The sequence below is a fragment of the Denticeps clupeoides genome, chromosome 5 (genome assembly GCF_900700375.1).
Source record: "Denticeps clupeoides chromosome 5, fDenClu1.1, whole genome shotgun sequence".
Lineage (NCBI taxonomy): Eukaryota > Metazoa > Chordata > Actinopteri > Clupeiformes > Denticipitidae > Denticeps > Denticeps clupeoides.
The window spans coordinates 6,850,045-6,869,902 of record NC_041711.1 but is presented as its reverse complement, the minus strand read 5'-3'; the positions used below and the strand labels follow the sequence as shown (position 1 = coordinate 6,869,902).

Here is a 19,858-nt window from a genome sequence, read left to right as displayed (position 1 = left end):
CCCTGTTATTAATGAGACCCACCACAGTCGTGTCATCTGCAAACTTGATGAAGAGGTTGTGACGGAGTGCAGTCATGGGTCAGCAGAGTGAAGAGGAGGGGGCTCAGCACACATCCCTGAGGGGCCCCATGTTTAGAACGATGGTGCTGGATGTGTTACTGATGTGTTACTGATTAGAGAAGTCTGTTGAGTTGTAAAAGAGAAAGACTGACTGCATTTCAATAAAAGACAGTTTATTTTGTCCAAGTGTTCATACTTACATGAAAACATATTTTAAGTTGCGATTTAGCACCACTGCCATTGGGACTGTGATCACTGTGGTTTTGGCCCCCAAGGGATGTGGCCCCCGCTACAGTATGCGTCTCTTATTTATTTTGTATTAAAAGTGGTAACCCTAGTACCCACCAATATTGAACTGGCCAAATTTGTATGCTTTTTGTTGTCAATACATTGAATATGAACTCGCTCTTCCCTATCAAGGTATATTGTTTCTATAAATATCCTCCCACCAAATCAACCAATCATTGTATTTGCACATGTATTTTATTGTTTTCAGCTGCTATTACTAAATACTTGTTTTAAAAACGTGCTCTCGCACAAGTTATATACCTTCTAGTAAATGGCATCGGCGCCTTCTATGCCATCTTACATTTAGAGTCAGTAACTTTGACAAACAAAAAAACTACAAATCCCATCCATGAAGCAGTTACGACTGCTTCCGGCTCGATCCCAACATGCTTCCTGGGTTTCTTTTACGGCTGTGTGTGGCTGAAGAATGTAGCAAAATGATTAACGTCCGACCAGATTCGTCTAATTTCGACTGCCCTTCATGGTACGTTACCGATTGTTATTTTAGCTGTTTTCGGCAACTGACTGATAAACCGGTACTAAACCTAGTATCGCGGTTTTTATTCCCTTTTTTGAGAATTCGTGTTAGTCTCTTAGGTATGCTACCCCTTTAGCGGGAATGCTACCCTTAATAAGGAAATGGTGTTACACATTAATCATTAAAACACATATTTGTTATTTATGCTTCCGTTTTTGAGACATTATTTAGTATTAAGTTACTCAGAAGTAAAGCTACGGTTGCATATATCATTTTAACACAGTTAAACAGTTTTCTATTATTTAAGTCAGCGCTGCGTTCAATTGGATAATAATTGAATTCCCTTAACATATGTTATATATCTAAGTAAGAATATATATTTGTTGTTTGTTTTTCATTTGTTTATGCAAAATAGCCGACGTTCCAGTAAAAAACCCTCCTAACTAGTCTAATGTTTTTTAATGTATTTGTAGCACATATTTAAATGGTGAATCTGTGTGCTTTTAATGTGTAATTGAATTCCTTGTTTGTATTGTCTCTCTTTAGGGCAGGAAAACCACCTTCAGGACTTCACTTGGATGTAGTGAAAGGTGATAAGTTGATGGAGGTATGACTGAATTTATGTAAATCTGGAAGTTTATGCTTTATTTTGCATCTACACTTCATTGTTAGCTTGTGAAGTGCACTAGATACTAACCTGACTGCCAGTAGCCCCTTGCCATTCTGTATGTGTGCTGGGGTCTGCTATTGTGGTTGTTGGGTCAGAAGAGTGCAATAGAATTTCAGGCCACGGAGATTTAAGCTCAGAGTGTAAAGGTATGCTCTGTGTTATAACCCAGTGGTACAGTGATGTACATATAAAATGTATGGCCCCTTATACTGCAAGGTACCAACTCAACTTGACACTACTCACTTTCTAGGAATTTGGTTAACATTAGGGCTGAAATGATTATTCGAATAACTTCGATTACAAAAATTGTTGGAGGAAAATTCTTTGCCTCGAGGCTTCGTTTAATTGGTCAAAAAGTCCATCTATTATCGTATCGCTCCCACGGAGCTGCACAGCACCGGTATCATTGTTTTACATGGACTGTTTTAACTGAAGCGCATTTTTAAGGAAGCGCAAGATTTAAGGAGGCGCGATTTATTTTGAGCTCTATGGCAATGGCGGAAAATGTGCGTAAAAGGTATAAAATGTCTAAAGTGTGGGACCATTTTACGCTGTGTGGACAACGTAGTGCAGTGTAAACACTGTAAAATGGACCTGGCTTACTATAAAAGTACTTCGTCAATGCTTCAGCACCATAACCGAAAATATCCTCACATAAACTGCACTTCTCCAAACGGACTCGGAGCTTCTACAAGGTATCGTATTTTTATGATTGCTAACTAACATTAGCGCTTCTTAGAACGTACCATATTTGTAATTATTTGTGTTATGAGTCGATAGTGACGATGCATGATAAGTAGCAAGAGAGCACGCGTGCGCACACACACACACTGATAGGTTACATCTCAAAACACGCCTTGCCCATACATTAGGTAGTAATTGCAATAGATGGACAAATCTACATTCATTAGCATATAGATTTACTTTTGGGCGATTTTATAGCATTTGTTGCACATCAATGTTTTTCTTCCCCACACTACACTGCTTGCACCTGCATTGCACTCACATGCACTAAGACAAATTCTCTCTCTCTATTTTGCACTTAACATTGCACAGAGACAATCCACCTACCTACGTCATCTGGATACAACTGGAAACTGAACTGAAATTGTTTAAGTCGGATTATTAGTAATACCTGAATTGTTTATTTATTTGTACTATTTTGTACCTTTTATACTTTTTATTTTTTCGTTATTCTTAGATGGGCTAAAGCAGGGGGTACACCCCTTTTTTCCTTTTTTATTTAAATAAATCTAAGGACAAATAGTCTAACCTATGTTTGTGAATTTCATTTTTTTTTTTATATACATCGTGAATGTTTCACAGAAATATTGATTAATTCTGGAGCCAGTAACCCGAAGGTTATAAGCTTTGATCTAATAAAAGCAAAGCCATGTTGTGAACGAACTGACTTGGTTCTCAGTAGGGCTGCAACTAACGATTATTTTAATAATCGATTAATCCGTCAATTATTTTTTTTATTAATCATAGAATTGGATAAGAAAAAAGAAAAGCATTAATTTCCAACCCTTTATTCAAAAACAGAAATAAAATCTGTAGAAAGTGCACAAACATGTTGCTCCTTGAGCTGTTATAATAATAATAAAATAAGAATGGACTAACACATACACATACATGAATGCTTTACATACTTTTTTTTTTTTTTTTTTTTTAAATAAAGTGCCACCTGAGCTGCCAGAACAAATCAATGTAGTAAGTGCAACGTACATTTATACACAACATTTAAACACAGCTTAAGATGACCAAAGCACAGAATATACACTGCAAAAAATGCTTTTCTAACTTAGTCGTTTTGTCCTGTTTTTAGTCCAAATATCTAAAAAAATCTTAAAACAAGATACATTTACTAGACACATGAAATAGCATAAGAAATTGTCTTGTTTTCTGAGAAAACACCTCAGAATTAAGTGATTGTTTGCTTAAAACAAGCAAAATTATCTGCCAATGGGGTAAGAACTTATTTTAATGAGATATAATCTCAAACAGAAGTTTTAAGCATCACGTAAGAAAAGCTTTTGCAGTGTAGCTAAGCATGACAACAGATTGAAGGGTCCAAAAAAGGTTAGTGAATAAAAACATGTCTTTAGTCTTTTAATGCAAAGTGCAAAGTAACTATACCACCCCTGCTTTACTACTTTTATTAACGCGTTAACGCTAACTTGTCGTGCTTGTCAAGCTGGATAACGAGTAAACACCAGCACCAGGGATATTACGTTCCTCACTTCACAGCGGAACAAAAGTAGGATTCTGTAGTGACTGCTGCTGAACTCCCTTCCTCCTCATCAAACACTCCAACATGTTTGCGTTTCAGGTGCTGGATCATTGCCGTGGTGCTCCCGTGCCATGCCATGTCGCTTTTGCATATTTTGCAATTTATTTAGTGTGAAATGCTCCCACACCTTGGATGACTTGGGTTGTGCAGATCTCTCTGCCTCTGCCATGTATCTGTCCTCTACCTCCACTCGTTTTTTTTTTTTATTTTTGCTCCGCGCTGTCTATGAGGCTGCTAGCATCTGTGCGCGAGAGAGACAGTGTGTTTTTTTAAATAATCAAATGTCTGTGTCGCACAACACAACGAATCGATTAAGAAATTTGTTTCCAGCTCTTTTAGTAATCGTTTTTATCAGCCCTAGTTCTCAGCTAAAAGGATCTTGTGAGGTCCTGTGTCTTCCGTTAAATATGGAAAAAGTGAGTAGAGGCAAGTTGTGTTAATATGGGCCTGTAGCTTTCAGGATGTTTTATTTGCTGTCATACAATTAAACTGTCAAATGTAAAGGTTTATTTCAGGATTAAATACACATATGCATAGTTGCTGTCTTCTCAGAGCTACTGCATTCTTTGTTCATACATCACCTTATGGTGTAATGTTTATTTGACGTGCTGACTAAGTAAGAGATGTTACCTCCTGTTCAGAAGCTGATCATTGATGAGAAGAAATATTACTTGTTTGGGAGAAACCCAGATGTGTGCGACTTCACCATTGACCATCAGTCCTGCTCTCGTGTCCATGCTGCTCTTGTCTACCATAAACATCTGAAGAGGCTGTTTCTCATTGACCTGAACAGCAGTAAGTTCTCCCTCATAACCACACTATCATCTCTAGTGTCACTTAACAAAGTCCACGTCTAAATTATGTTTTATAGTTATGTATTTGTGCTACAGCCATTCTTTAAAGTACTGATTGAAATGAACAAATTTGAAATAGGTGTTCCCTCCTGCTTCTCTGTAGCACATGGTACCTTTTTGGGTCATATCCGACTGGAACCCCACAAGCCTCAACAGGTTCCAGTCGACTCAACTATGTCATTTGGAGCCTCGACCCGTGCCTACACTATCAGGGAGAAGCCACAAACTCAACCTGGTGCTGCCTCAGGTGAGAAGTCAGGGGAGGATGAGGAACTCAAAGGACTCCTGGGACTCCCAGAGGAAGAAACTGAGTTGGAGGTAGGGCTGGGTCACAGGTTGCTAAAATATTGTTTTAAACAAATCAGAAGAAGTGGGACTGGTTGGCCTTGCGGGAAAGGAAATGGATCCGTAATTAGAATGTTGCTGAACTGTTTACTCTGCTGCATGCCCCCTCTGACAGAGCGTTGTCTGCCCATGTTCTGCCCATTCAGCTGCAGCTGCCTCTCTTTTTCCTGCATCCCCAATGGGGGACACCAATGCTGCAGTCTCTCACTCACTGACTGTCTCTAGCCAAGCGAGCAAAATCGCAGGCATTGCAATTTGTAAAATTCTGTTAATTTAAGTAATGATTTTGGTCCGATTTCAATCAGCCATATTAGCCGGTATATGTCCCGAACTGCCAAGGTGCTACTGAGCCCCTTTTGTGGCTGCTTACTTCTCAATATTGGTTAAATGGGGTGGGCAATAGTGGCCTAGCAGGTAAGGAAGCGGACCTGTAATCAGAAGTAATGGTTGGAATCCCAAACTGCTAATGTACCGCTGAGGTGCCACTGAGCAAGGTGTTGTTCCCTACACTGCTCACTAAGGGTGATGTGTTACATGCAGAGGACACATTTCGTTGTGTCACCATGTGTTGTGCTTGCTGTGCATCACAATGAAAATCACTTAAAGTGATTTTAAATTCTTAATTTAAGAGTAATTAATGGAGCTATACTAAACACACTTTGTGTGTTCAGTTTTTGCTTTTGAATCAGGTTTTTTTGTAAAATCCGTCCTTGTTTCCACATCTGGTAGAATCTGACTGAGTTTAACACAGCTCATAACAAGCGCATCTCCACTCTGACCATTGAGGAGGGCAACCTGGACATCCAGAGGCCCAAGAGGAAGCGGAAAAGCTCGAGGGTCTCCTTCAATGAGGAGGACGAGGTCATTAATCCAGGTCTGTTGCAGATTTCATTCACTCAATTTAGGAGACCTTGAATTCAACTAGCCTTAAGAACCAAATGTGAACTAAGTAGCATAATACTTGAAGCTAGTGACCGCGGAGACATACAGTACGACATATCAGACCTGTCGGTGCCACCAATGGGGCATGGTTTGACATATGGCTTGGTAGGATCTACGGGTCGCTATTTATTTATTTGGAATTTTGGTCTAGTCCAAAATGCGACTTTTTGGACTTTGTGGCCAGATGGTTGGACATACAAGGAATTGATCTGGCCAAGACCTATGTTTTGACATATGGCTTGCCTCTGTCCGACTTACGGGTCATGCACAATTTTAATTGGTATCATTTTTAAAAAGGGGGTCCTAAAAGAGGTACTGCTACATAATCATTGCCAACACTGTAATTCCACTCAACTTCAACTTCAGTCACTTTCATTAGGACTGCCTGGTCATCGACATTTACCTAATGTCACCAAGTTTTGTGTGACACATTGTGGCCATGCCCTGTTAGCATTTTTGCTGTTAGGATGCTACCATGCAATTTTTTGAACATGGCTCAAACTTCACCAAATTATATATATGACGTAGTGGTGGGCATATATTAATTTTTTTATCTAGATTAATGTCACTTGTAAGCCTTTTATGGCTGGCCTCTGCTCACCAAGGGTGATGGTTAAAAAGCAGAGGACATATTTCGTTGTGTGCACCATGTGCTGTGCTGTGTTTCACAATGATAATCACTTCACTTTCACTTTTCTATTCCAAACTGGATTAAATAGAATTCTACACACAACACCCCATAATGGCAACATGAGGTCTTGCCAAATTTAGTAAGAATAAAAACATCAAGAAAGCACATAAGTACATCAGTATTCTCAGCCTTTGCCTTGAAGCGCAACACTGAGCTCAGGCGCCTCCTGTGATCATCCCTTGATGTTTCTGCAGTTGATTGGCAGACACCTGTCTATATAAGGGCTCACAGTTTACAGTTCATGTCAGAGGAATTCAAAGGAATTGTCTGTAGACCTCTGAGACAGGATTGTCTTAAGACACAAATCTCTTTTAGACCCCTGATTTAGATCAATGGCAAACTAGCCTGAATGTGTATTCTTGAGCGGGGGGATCTTGCAGGCACTGCAGGATATCAGTACTTCACAGTCTAGTGTGTTACCAAATGTTTTCTTGGTGAACGTGGTTCACCTTGAGATCATTGTCAAGTTTTTCCCGAGTAGTTCTGGGCTGGTTCCACACTGTTCTCATTATCATTGAAACTCCACAAGGTGAGATCTTGCTCCAAACTAAGGCAGTTCTTCTATTTGTGAAAAATCGCTCCAACTGTTGTCACCTTCTCACCAACTGCTTTGCGATGGTCTTTTAGTTTGGAACCTGGATAGATTGACTGTTTCTCTGGACTGTTGTCTTATACAGGTAACAAGTTGAAAGCTCCCATTGACAGCTCTTTACCCGTATAAGATACTCTGAGACAAAAATCATGCTCATTTTAATAGGGAGGATACTTATACAGAAAATATGATAATATGATTGTTTTATTTATTTATTTAATTCATTGTTTTGGATTTTTATTGTTCTGTCTCACTGTTCAAATAAATTTACGCTCTGACCTGTACTACTAATTTTATATTGAGTTTTAAATTCTCTTTTAGTGAGTGATTTTTAATGAAAACAAACACACATTCCCTTTAACAACAACAACAACAACATTTATTTCTTATATAGCCCAAAAATCACATACAGTATGTCTCAATGGGCTTTGAGAAGCCCTACAGTTGATACCCCCCACACTTGACCCTTCTGCACACAAGGAAAAACACACCTTCTCTCTTTGGGACATGCACAGTGGGCTGGGATAACATGAGTCAGTGTGGTTTATTTATTTTTCCCATTTGAGTGCACAAATAGTTCAAAAAGATTATGCACAGGCTTATTCTTTTCCTGACCATTCCTGGATCTTGAAATGTACTAGTCCTGACATGAGTATAGAGGGCCACCAACAATTCTTTCTGCAGATCTTATACTGCGCTCCAGTAAGTTCCTGTCCTGTTTGGTGGCTGTGTTGAGACAGTCTGTTTTTTCAACTGTGTATAAGAGTACATTTAGATAACTGATTTCTGTTTGACTGTTCTGTTAATACAGAGGATGTGGATCCTTCTGTTGGTCGATTCAGAAACATGGTGCAGACTGCAGTCGTTCCCATGAAGGTAAGACATTTTTAGAATGTCACCCTGTAATACTGTATATTTGTTATAATTAACATTTATGGTTTCAGGTTTACGTACATTAATGATGAACTAGTTTTTAATTATATTTAAATATACAGATATTAAATATACATAAATATACATGATCGACATCTTGAATTCAGGTGTATCAGACCTATTCCCACAGCTGCGTAAATGAAGCACTCAGCCCAGCAGTCTCCATTTACATTTGTGAAGAACTGAAATCACATCAAGCCTGCTAATGAAAGTGAGCAGCACACAGTGCGCTCAACAAAATGGCATTTAATGTATCACACCTTAGCAGTGGGCAAATAAATCTGTGAGGACTCTTGCTCAGTGGCACCTCAGTAGCATTTGGCTACCACAACCTTCCAATTACAGGTCGCTTTTACTCTTTTACTCTTGTATAGCAGATGGGTGAGTCTGAGTTTGGTGGATGCTTGACTGCATTGTCCCAACTGTGAAGGCTTTTTTTCAGGGTCTGACCTAGGCCAAAGAGAAGGACCAGCTCAATGTTTCAGCATACCATAAGATTTTGGACACTGCCATGTTTTCAACTTGTGGACTGTTGGGGGAACAGTCCACAAGATGGTGAGGGAAAGGCTCCATTTTACTCCAGCATGATTGTCCCCCAGTGCCCAAAGCAAGGTCCATAAATAAATGGTTGGGTGCATTCAGTGTGGGCTAACTTCAGTGGTCCACACAACCCAGACCTCAACCTAATCACTGGATGATGGACTGGAATGAAGGTTGTGAGCTGGGCCCAACATCAGTGTCTGACCTCATAAATGCGCTTCAAAATTAATGAGCATAAAACACTATTATAGTCTATATATTTGAATGCAATGTTATTAAAGTACATGTTTTTAATGGTCATGCAATCTAATACGTTTGTCTATGTAGTGTGTATGTTGCAGCATCATTCCCCCCTGCAAAAGGAATAGTTCAAAGAAATCACCAATCTCAGAAATACCATGATATTCACTTCTGACCATAGCTGAACATACTATGTAGGCTTGTCTGAATGTGTCCCTAAATCTAATCTAAATATTGGTTCTTTTTAAACATGTATGGCTTAAAGAAGCTAAATAAAAAGATAATTTGTTTGACCACATCCCTAATTTTATGTGTAACATGTATACATTTTCTGGGAAAGTCAGCTGACATGTCTTTCTGTGTTCACATTTTTTATTTATTTTTATTTGTTTAATTGCAGAAGAAGAAACTGGACTGTTATCGCAGCGTACTTGGTGTGGACGATGCTGTAGCAAAGCGTGCTTCCAACTGTCCTCTGCGAGGAGGCTTGTATGGGGACCTTCCTCCTGTGGGTCATGAGGCACAGGTCACAGGTCACAGTGGTGCCACCATCCTGGGGGGTCTGCCTTTGCCCCTTCCCAACCCGGCCCCTGATGTGGACTTGGTGCCAGAACCATCACAGCGTCCCATAATGCTCACTCCAGCTCCTGTCTCTGGGCCATACATGCCTGAGGGCCTCAATGAACCCCGAAAGAAAAAATATGCCAAAGAAGCGTGGCCTGGGAAGAAGCCCACACCCTCTCTGCTCATTTAGTAAATGTCTGATTGTGGGACACCATGTGTGGGCTGAGCCTGAAAACAAGCACCTGCTGCTCAATGTATTTTTCTCCATTTTTAAAAAAAAATTTTTTTATACAAAAATTTATATTTTTCATTGTTTGCAAAACATCTTTACTTGAAAAAAAATTGACTCTGCATTCCAGCTATTCTTGCTGGTGTTAAAGATTCTGTACGGACGTGCAGTTAGTCTTGGTTGCTAGGTTGAACAGGTTTCAGGAAGACTCTTTTGGATAAGTGTTAACTAAATGGACAGTGTACTTTTTATTGTGCTTTGACTTATGTGATTTGTTACATGTTGTAAAGGATCATAATAACTCATAACCTTTTAATCTTTGTTTTGAATACTTCAAAACACAATTTGATTGATTTTTTTTTGAGCAATTTGAAAGTGAAAGCTGTATTTGACATGCATTTTTTGTTTTGTATGTGTCTTTATTTGATTATTTCAGATGCTAGTATTTTAAGTGGGTGAATGTGTTATTTATACAGACAAAGCATTATGCCCAACATTTAATATAATTTCTCTGCTCCATATGACCGTTACTACTTGTTGGTGCTATTTCCACTAGTATGGAGCATGTCACTAGTGGTTGAAAACCTTTGTGTGTGTTCTCAAATCTGTCCTGCATGTTTACCATTATGACATGCAAGTGTAATCACTGGCCCATGATTTCACATGTCATACAGAGATTAACAGGTCAAGCACCTAAGATCACTTCTGCCTTACTTTCTCACCAGAAGGCACACAGGGCTCTCTAGTGCAGAGGCACTTTTTCCAAAGATGCCAGAATCTTAAGGTTGTAACCAGTCAGAATGCCATTCACTGCAGACAGCATCCTGAGCTGCATAACTGCTAAATGATGCAATGATAAAGAATGATTCATACATAGGGTAATAGATGTGTATTGTAAATACAATTGTAGTGGTACATTTTGATCAGGCCTTTGTCTCCAGTGTAGATCATGCATGTTTCCCCTGATTTCCTGCCTCTGCAGCAGCCCAGAAAAAAGCCAAGCGGTGGTTTCCCCCAAAGGTGTAATTTCACAATTACACAAATAAACAACAAATAATAAAAAAAAAAGAATATGTACTTCTCATACTTCTAGAGTCTAATCAGAAATATGATATGCATAATTTTAACAAGCTAATAAAAAAAAAAAATTCTGTTTGAATAAGGTGCATTGTGCCAGATGTAGGGTTAGACATAAATCTCCATATTCTTGTTCTTCATATAAATGTATGTAAGCTTTTACTGGCTCGCGGTATACACTGTTTATGTGTTTGGTTGCACAGGTCTGATTTTCAGGTAGATGCCATTAAGCGAGCGCAGTACCAGTCTGGGCAACATCTTGGGGGTGTGGTAGGGATCCTTGATCAGCTCGTACCTGCGCAGTGTCAGTGCCACTGCCACCTTCATCTCATTCATGGCAAATGTCTGACCAATGCAGTTCCTGAACAGAGCAGAGAGTAAAGTCATCCTCAAACACATTATTAATTTTCAGAATGATTGAGATTTCTGTTGTTTGGTGCTTGCTGTATTTGAAAGTGAAGTGATTGTCATTGTGAAACACTGCAGCACAGCACACAACGAAATGTGCCCTCTGCTTTTAACCCATCACCCTTAATGAGCAGTGGGCAGCCATGACAGGCACCCAGGGAGCAGTGTGTGGGGACAGTGCTTTCCTTAGTGGCACCTTGGCGGACCAGGATTTGAACCGGCAACATACTGATTAACTGTTTCCTTAACTGCAAGGCAACCACTGCCCACCAAAATTGTGGCCAGTACGGGGATTGAATCCACAACCTTGGCGTTATTAGCACCACGCTCTAACCAGATTAGATTTGACCAATTGGTCATCTGGGACCAGGGCCTCTTTTAATCCTACCTTATTTATTTTAATAGTTGGCTTGCAAATATACTGAATAATATTCAGTCAAGGTCAAAGTCTTTTTCTTCATGTGTCATCCTAGCCATAGCACACATGTGTGATGTGATTCATAGCATTATCTGAATCAGGCGTGCAAAAGAAAACAAAAAACAGTACTTAGCACACTCCCTGCCTGAGCCTCTTTCCCACACTTGCTCCTGTTATCGTTCTAAATATGCTTTGCAGCAAACTTTAGTTTTAAGAATTATTTATTGAAAAAATCAATTGACAGCAATAGCTTTTTTTTTTTCCTAAATATTGTTTACCATTTTCCAATTTTACAGTAAAGGTGGGTTTTAGTCATTTTGTTCTATAAAGGCATTATAGCAACAATATAAATTTACTCATGTTAGAAATTGAAGATATTTTTCTATAGTTCTGTAGTGGTTTCACTTGTACTGGAGTAATATTTAACCAGAAGTAATGGGTGCACTCTCACATCATGGAGTTGTGGACTTTGTCTATGTGAACATGTTTCAAGAGATGAAGTTGAAGTAATTCTCAGTAAGCTTAAAAAAAAGCTTTATGCTCTTAGGTGATGTTTTCTCAGCTTTTGGTTCAAAACACATGGTGAGACTAGATGCATATTAACCCTGCTGTGAGTCTTCATCAGAAATTATATTAGTATGGGCACAGAAGGAGCATCTAAAATGGTAAGGGAGTTAAATGGTTAGTAATGTTGGGATTCAAACTTAAAATATTAGAGGTATGAGGCCAAATTTCTAACCACCAATCTACTGTGTGGCTTCCATTCACATGATGAATGATTAATCAATAACACATGTGAGGGTGTGCTGCCCGGTGAGATAACAGTGCTGTAATCAGAGGCAATTATTGGATTCCTCTCAATCAAACCAATTCCAGAATTAACTGGGGTTCATCAGCCTTTGTGTTATTGTGCTGTAATTAGTTCAGAGGGAACAAAGTCTTCACATAAAAATGCCAGTGAGAGTAAAGTGAAAACTATGTGGTTCAATGTCTGCCAGTACCATCCTGCCCCAGTTCTTGCCCTACCCCACTATGTCCACAAACCTTGGTCCAGCAGAGAAGGGAACAAAGGCATGCGGTGATCTCTTTGCTGTGTTCTCTGGCAAATATCTTAATGGGTCAAACATCTACAGTACAAAAAAATTAATAAAATTAACTGGACAGGGCAGCACTCATCCTGCACATTTTGGGTTCACCCAAATATATAGTAGATTTTAAAAGCTTACATTAGGATTTTCCCAGACTGTGGCATTTCTGTGTAGTCCAAAAATGCTGACTGATACAAGAAAACCTGCAAAACAGTTAGTATCAACATATTTGACCTCAATCTGTTCTATTGAGTGGTATTCATGCAACAATGGGCAGTTCCAGATTATACATATGATTATTGTACAGAGAATGTGTGTAGTTTCATGTAATATGAGTTGTTAACTTGAATTCTGATTCTTCAGTGTAAGTAATAACATGTCCAACACAAACAAAACCTGTTAATGTTTAAACCACTCTCTAAGGCAAAGGTAAGTATGAGGCCACCCTGTAAACCAATTGACCATTTTAGCTTAGTCACAAGGGGTTGTGTTCTTACTGTTATAAAACTCAATGCCTTTCAACCTATTTGATAGTAAAAGTAAGGCAAAGGCTATTGTTTTCATACCTGCAGGGACAGACCTCCCATCAGAGAACATCATAGGTTTGGTTAACTTCCTCGAAATCCCAGGAACAGGAGGGTAAAGACGAAGGGATTCCTTAATACACATAGATGTGTACGGAATTTTAGCAAGATCCTCCCTGGAACAAAATCCAACCAATGATCATAATTCAAGCATGGCGGTTTAACAAAGGATGTTAAATTACTGAATGAACTTTATCATCTGAGGTCTGAGTTTTTGCCTTTCTATCAGTATACATTGTTTAAGGGGCAGTGGTGGCCTAGTGGGTAAAGAAACAAACCCGTAATTGGAAGGTTGCCAGTTTGAATCCCAAACCTCCAAGGTGCCACTGAGGTGCCACTACAATTGAGCAAGGTACCGTCCCCACACTAAGGGTGATGGGTTAAATGCAGAGGACAAATCACTTCACTGTAAATGTGTAAAGATACAATATACTACAACTACTAGTTTGATAAATGTATGAGATTTGTAACATAATTGATAAGTGATTTATCACATAAATTGTAATAAATTTGTGACAAATTATCGTGTTTGCATTGTCTATTCATACTACACCCTGATCAATCACATTTTGTACACATTCTTTCCTTCGAGGGGCAGTGGTGGCCTAGCGGTTAAAGAAGTGGCCCCGTGGCTTCACTTCACTTCACTTTCTCAAACACATATTAGAGAACAGATGTACCAGTCCATGGTGTCCTTGTCCCCAAGCACTTGTAAGATCTCCTCTCTGCATTTCTGCTGGTGCTCAGAGTGGCAGGCCAGTGTGTAGAAGATCCAGGAGATGCCGCTGGCTGTTGTGTCATGACCCTCAAACATGAAAGTATCCACTTCAGCCCGGAGATCTTCATCAGAAAGGCCTTGTTGGTTCTCGTCCTGTAGGAAGAACAGTGAGTTTGTTTCCACACAGATTAAAGTAGCTGTATTTACTCAAAACACCTTCATGTATATTTTTCCTTCATTTGATTGATAATTTCCTGATTGTTCTGGACGTACACTAGCACATAAGAGGATGTCAAGGAAGTCCAAGTATCTTTTCTTTGGTATCAGGTCTTCCTTCTGATTCTTTAAGGCCTCCTTTCTCTTTTTAATCACCTCCTCTACAAGTGAACAGGAAAACATATCAGCATAATTGATAAAAAAAGATTTCTAACTTGTCTTTAGCACCAAAATTCAGACCACAAAAGGCGTTGGGAATAAACTGCACCCAATGAAAAGTTTACAGCAAGATCATGCCTCTCAACCATCCAGGTCAGGAGGAAACTGAGGAGGATTAAAGGCAAAACAACAGCTGGTCCAGATGGAATCAGATCAAGGGTCACATTTTTCAACACATTTTCAACCTGAGGCTGGGGAGAGTTCCACAGCTCTGGAAAACCTCTTGCATGGTACCGGTGCCAAAGACTCCACAACCCAAGCACCTCAGTCCAAGCCCCTTATGGCAGGAACGGTAGAAAGATGGCACTAGAGTCGGCCTGCGGTCTCCTCCATGTGCTGTTCTATTGTTTTGTGGGTTTTTTAGACGTATCTACAATCGTCAAACACGTCCAATTCCTGAGTGGTATTGCTGATGCCACAAGATGGTACATGTCCTTTTCCAGAATTCTTCTAAATCCCTGCTCATCTTTGCTTTACTCCTTGCAGGCCTCGCCGGAAAAGACTCTTTTGCCGGAGACAGGAACTCTCCACACAGCTCTGCTTAACGTCAGATCGAGACCTGGCTCCGGACTGGTGAGAAAGCTCTGTTTTCGGGAACTCCTTCCACCAAATTGTTCATTCTTTAGTTCACCACGAACCACTAGTAAAGGTGGCGACCTGGCCTCTGTCTTCAAACAACTGACAAAAGTGCTGACATCCCATGTGAAACTTAGCTCAAGTCGTCCTGTCCTGTCCTTTTTGTCCTGCCCCCTAACTTATTTTTTTGTTTTTATCATGGGTTTTTATCATTAGCAATTTTTTATTTTAATATTCATGTCTGTTGTCAGACAAAGCCTATGGCGGACGATTTTCTAAATCTTATTGACTCTTTCAATGTTGTTCAATCTATGGTTAGCTCAACTCATGAAAAAGGACACACACTGGACCTGGACTCTCTCTATGCAAGTAAATGATATTAATGAAACAGCTTGTATATAAGAGCATATGCCTGTACTGTTCTCCATCTCTGTTCCCAATTGTAGAGATAAAACCTCTGTTCCTATATGCCATATGTAGAATAACCCCACAAACATATTCAATATGTCAAACACATCATGTATTGAGATTGAAAACTCTTCCTCTGCTTTTAAATAACAGTTCCCTCTGCACAAATGTTATGGACTGTTGCTCTGACTCAAGCGTACTAAAACGCTGTCTGAGCCATGGCAACATGACTTTCTTTCTGTGCCCTACAACGTGCCAGCCGGTGTGCAGAGAGAAAATGGAAAAAGGACATGCAAGTTTCTAAAGAAATTCTCAATGATTGTCTCTCCCTCTACCAGAAGTCTGTTAAATTTGTCTAAATGGACTAAATGTCTGCTCTGGTCTCCAACAATATCCATAAACCCCAGGTCTTGTTTAATCTTATTAATTCCCTTGTGAACCCGGATAATACTCCCCCTTTACAGTCATCACCCTGAGAAAATCATCTCTCATAGACCAAGCTTTCACAGTTCTGCCTCTGTAAGCCCTGAGTCCTGTACTATTTGTTCATACTCAGCTGTCTTGGATCAGTTTAAGATGGTATCTTTCTCTCAGTTGTTAGGTATAGTTAATAAACTACAACCTACCTCTGTTCCTCTGACATAATTCCAGCATGTCTCCTCAAGTACATTTTTAATACAGTCGGGCCATCAATATCTGCCATTATTAATGATAGTCTTAACTCAGAGTGTTTTCCATCTGCTTTTAAACATTCCATTCCCCTTATTAAAGAGCATGGAAGTGATCCGTCAATTTTACCAAATTTTAGACCAATTTCAAAGCTACCATTTCTATCAAGGGTTTAGAAAAAGCAGTTTTCAACACCTACAATTCTTTTTACATTCAAATAATATTTATGAAATCTTCCTGTCTGGTTTTAAACCCCATCATAGCACTGAAAAAGCACTTTTACGAGTCACCAATGACCTTATGTTTGATGTTGATTCTGGAAACTCTGCTATTGTAATTCTATTACATTTCTTCACATCTACAGTCCAGCAAGACAATTTCGGTCATCTGATCATCTGGTCTTGACCACCCCTAGGACTAGGCTAAAGACTCGTGGAGATAGAGCCTTTGGGGTCGCAGCTCTCAAGCTGTGGAACAATCTTATGTTTTATTGCTTCATGTCCTGCTTTTATATTTTTATTATTTTATGTTCTAAATGTTTTATGATTACCTGCATTCGTTCTTAGCAGTCCATTTTATGTACACATTACCTTGTACAGCACCTAGGTCAACTGGTTGTTTAAAGGTGCTTTATAAAAAAAAAAAAACTGAATTTGAACCTGAACAGCTACAGGCCAGTGGCTCTGATATCCCACCTGGTGAAGACCCTAGAACTCAGGCTTTTTGGGGTGATGGGCCCACTCTTGAAAACCTTTTATGACTCTGTGGTGGCCTCAGCCACCTGCTGATATTTTTTTTTTTACAGCTCACATTCACTGTTTTTTCTTTTCTAGGACTATTTATTTCCTTATATGTACATTGAACTTTTATATTATACAGTCAACATATTGTCTTTGCTATTGTTTATCTTGTACTGTCCACTTTCTGCTGTTACAATATAAATTTTGTGGGACTAATAAAGGATCATCTTACCTAAACTTACCTTATCTTATCTTACCTTGTCTAACAGGATCAACATGTACCTGTATGCCTATGTGCCAGCTGGCATGCTTTCCTAAACTGGTACCCATGGGGGCTGAGGTGGAAGAGGATCTCGCTGTGGTATGGAAAGATCCGGAAGCGCGTGTTTACCAGTGTGCAGAGGTCATACACTGCCTTTATGTATGCATTGGTCCCACTGGAAGAAGTGACAAAAACACAGAACACCATGAGAAAAGCAACAACCCTTTTACCTGTTGGTTCATTGTTTCTGCAGATGTTGCACAGAATGACCTGACCTCTCTGTCTGACAGTTACTGTTGCAGCTGAACGCACACTTCATTATGCTGTCTAAGGTCATCAGGCTGACAGACCCAAAGACATCAAAGGACTTTTCTGTTTTTGCATGAGTCTCCCATTTATCCTGAGATTAACAGATAGGCAGTTAATCAGTTAGATCTAATAAACAAGCAATTTGTTATTTTTTAAGTGAAATACACACCAACATTGTTTTGGTTGAGTCAGCAATCAGTTTGACGTAAGGCTTCAGAACATCATAGTGAAAGCCAGGGGTCAGGAGTCTTCTGTGCCTGAACCACTTCTGCCCTTGCGACACCAACAAACCATTTCCTGGAAAACATGAAGGTTGTAGAGGGTGTTCTTCAGAAGGCTTGGACTACAAAGCGATGTATTGGCTCACCTACACATCACTTTCAGACAAAGTAAACACAACTACAGTGCTAAATCATATTAGTAATAACAATTCATAAAAGATCTTACCAATCCAAGGAATAAGAAATCTGTAGGCGATGTCATCTTTTGGTTCTGCCAGTTCAACAAAGACAACACACAAATGCACAAATAATAATTGTAAAATAGTTCTCCAAAATGGTAAAATGACAGATAATTAAATATTAATTGTATATGCATGAAACATTACAGAAATGACTGACCTGTTGTTGCCAGAATAGTCTTTACATAGGATGGATGATGAATATTGAGGAATGAGGTGAAAGGTCCAAACCACATAGGAAACACCTGGGGGTACTTCTCCCCCCATTTAACAACTTTGTCTAAATCGGTCCCATCTTGTTTGAACTTAAAAACAAACAAGAGTTTGTGATTTCATTTTTTGATTTAACACCATGCATGTGTAGTATTTTTTCCATAATTAAGTATGCAACTTTTAAACATCATAAACAATACAAGTCAGAATGTCTCGTTTGAATTTGGACACACGATATTTGTGCTTCTCACAAATTCCTCTCACCTCGTGGACGTGTCCGAACAGCCAGTGCGTCGGTGGTCCAGGAAAAGCCTCTAGCACTTTGATCTGCTGCGCTCGGCTGATCATCAGCTTCGCGAATTTAAAGCAAACGAAGACGAGCGCGAGAAGGGCAGCCAAGTAATACAGGTGGACCGAGTCCACGTAAAGGTGCTTCAGGTTCTGTCCATGTTCATAGAGCTCCATCGCAGCGCGCAGCCTCTCAGCTGTCCAGCATGGATAGAAACATGGGAAAGTAGGCGGGGCTACCTTCGTCATCATGACGAATGGGGTGTGCTTTATACCCAATCACTGTGAAGGATTACTTTTGCTCTCATAAAATCGCTGGATTGTGGTGATCCTTGTGTACCCCACACACTTTTACGAAAAACTACAGAATGGCACATTTTTGTAAATGTAAATCAATCGATTTTTAATTATACAGTAAGTTTTACAATGTACATTGACACAAAGCGCCTTACATTAGAACAGTGCTCAAGACCTCTAGTGAGCGGCCAAAGGAGACAGTTGGGAAGGAAAAACTTGCTGAAAAAGGAAGAAACTTGAGGGTGTAATGGATCAACCATTTATTATTTATTGCCTTGCTCCCTTTTCACTCCCCCTCTCCCTCGGTCACGAGTGTTACATGTGCGGTTTGGCATGGCTCTTCTTTAGCAAAGCGGTTGTGACTCTGCCCTCTGCCCGTACTCGTAAGGTTTTTTTTTGTATTTTTATTATTTGTTAAATGTTATTTCTATTTATTTTTATTAAATGTTATTTCTATTTCTACGTATTCCTTTTTTGTAAGCTGAACAGTCCTTGGCTTAAGTGAAGGCATGCTGCAGATGTTGCCACTTCTTATAGAGTGCCAAATCGGGTAGCATGGAAGTGAGGCCCACACACCCTTCCCCGGAGTGCAAACCAGCCAAGTTGGCATCCATGGTGCCACTTCTGATGCCATTTACTAAATTGTTTTGTCTTTGGTTTTTGTTTGTATTAGTGTAATTTCTTTTCTGCTTTAAGGTCTTTGTGTCATATTGTTTTGTTTGGTTATGTTTTTTTTTTTTTTTAGTTTTTTCGTTTTTGGTATTTGTTTTGTCCTCCATGTTATTGTGATTTTGGTTATTTTGTTTTCTTTATATTTGTGATAACTGTATGCTTTCCTTTTGTTAATGAGCCTGGAGATGACCAAGTGGGTGACTGGTGTGGAGAAGAAGTCCTTTTTGAATCTTGGGGTTTTGGAGAATAATCACAGTGTGTGTGTGTGCATTTTATTTTGTTCCCACGGTGTATCCCTTTTAAACGGCTCTGGGTTATTTTATTTGTTTTTTTATGAAAATTTGATGTTAATAATTGGAAACATGTCTCTGGCCTGGTAGTGAAATTAACCTGTGTCACTTCGTTTGAGCTCGTGGCAAAGATTCCCTTTAGGTGGCGTACTTGAATCTGAACCCATGCTCCTGCCACAAGAGGAACCAAGGCTCAGCCAGGGGAACCCATCCTCCTCTGGTCAGCA

The 19,858-nt window shown here is 39.5% G+C and overlaps 2 protein-coding genes and 1 non-coding gene across 4 annotated transcripts; 2 read left to right on the top strand and 1 right to left on the bottom strand.

Moving 5' to 3' along the window:
- Positions 1–743: 743 nt before the first annotated feature.
- On the top strand, positions 744–10,111 carry ppp1r8b (protein phosphatase 1, regulatory subunit 8b). 2 transcript variants are annotated; one of them, XM_028980656.1, is made up of 7 exons: positions 744–832; positions 1,373–1,433; positions 4,431–4,584; positions 4,747–4,961; positions 5,718–5,862; positions 8,025–8,089; positions 9,327–10,111. In XM_028980656.1, exons 1-7 carry the CDS (start codon positions 786–788, stop codon positions 9,678–9,680), a joined length of 1,041 nt encoding a protein of 346 aa, XP_028836489.1. In that variant the 5' UTR covers positions 744–785; the 3' UTR covers positions 9,681–10,111. The 2 variants fall into 2 exon arrangements, with proteins under 2 accessions (XP_028836489.1, XP_028836490.1); XM_028980657.1 differs by lacking the exons at positions 744–832; positions 1,373–1,433 and having other exon boundaries at positions 4,443–4,584; positions 4,747–4,890.
- LOC114791388 (small Cajal body-specific RNA 1) lies at positions 1,507–1,675 on the top strand. Its single transcript, XR_003749997.1, has one exon.
- A 482-nt stretch (positions 10,112–10,593) lies between the features above and the next one.
- On the bottom strand, positions 10,594–18,607 carry cyp4t8 (cytochrome P450, family 4, subfamily T, polypeptide 8). The gene is made up of 12 exons (XM_028980651.1): positions 18,349–18,607; positions 18,032–18,176; positions 17,859–17,903; positions 17,581–17,708; positions 17,378–17,502; positions 17,123–17,277; positions 14,286–14,389; positions 13,975–14,165; positions 13,277–13,410; positions 12,849–12,913; positions 12,667–12,749; positions 10,594–11,157 (listed from the first exon to the last, which is right to left on the bottom strand). Exons 1-12 carry the CDS (start codon positions 18,547–18,549, stop codon positions 10,980–10,982), a joined length of 1,554 nt encoding a protein of 517 aa, XP_028836484.1. The 5' UTR covers positions 18,550–18,607; the 3' UTR covers positions 10,594–10,979.
- Between the last annotated feature and the right edge of the window lie 1,251 nt (positions 18,608–19,858).

Excerpts from the sequence above, each read along its gene's own strand:
- ppp1r8b (XM_028980656.1), top strand. The coding sequence starts at position 786 with ATGATTAACGTCCGACCAGATTCGTCTAATTTCGACTGCCCTTCATG. Across the intron at positions 833-1,372 it reads AATTTCGACTGCCCTTCATG|GGCAGGAAAACCACCTTCAG; the intron begins GTACGTTACCGA and ends GTCTCTCTTTAG. Across the intron at positions 4,585-4,746 it reads TCTCATTGACCTGAACAGCA|CACATGGTACCTTTTTGGGT; the intron begins GTAAGTTCTCCC and ends GCTTCTCTGTAG.
- cyp4t8 (XM_028980651.1), bottom strand. The coding sequence starts at position 18,549 with ATGGAGCTCTATGAACATGGACAGAACCTGAAGCACCTTTACGTGGAC. Across the intron at positions 14,166-14,285 it reads ACATCCTCTTATGTGCTAGT|GACGAGAACCAACAAGGCCT; the intron begins GTACGTCCAGAA and ends TTCTTCCTACAG. Across the intron at positions 12,914-13,276 it reads TGGGAGGTCTGTCCCTGCAG|GTTTTCTTGTATCAGTCAGC; the intron begins GTATGAAAACAA and ends ACTGTTTTGCAG.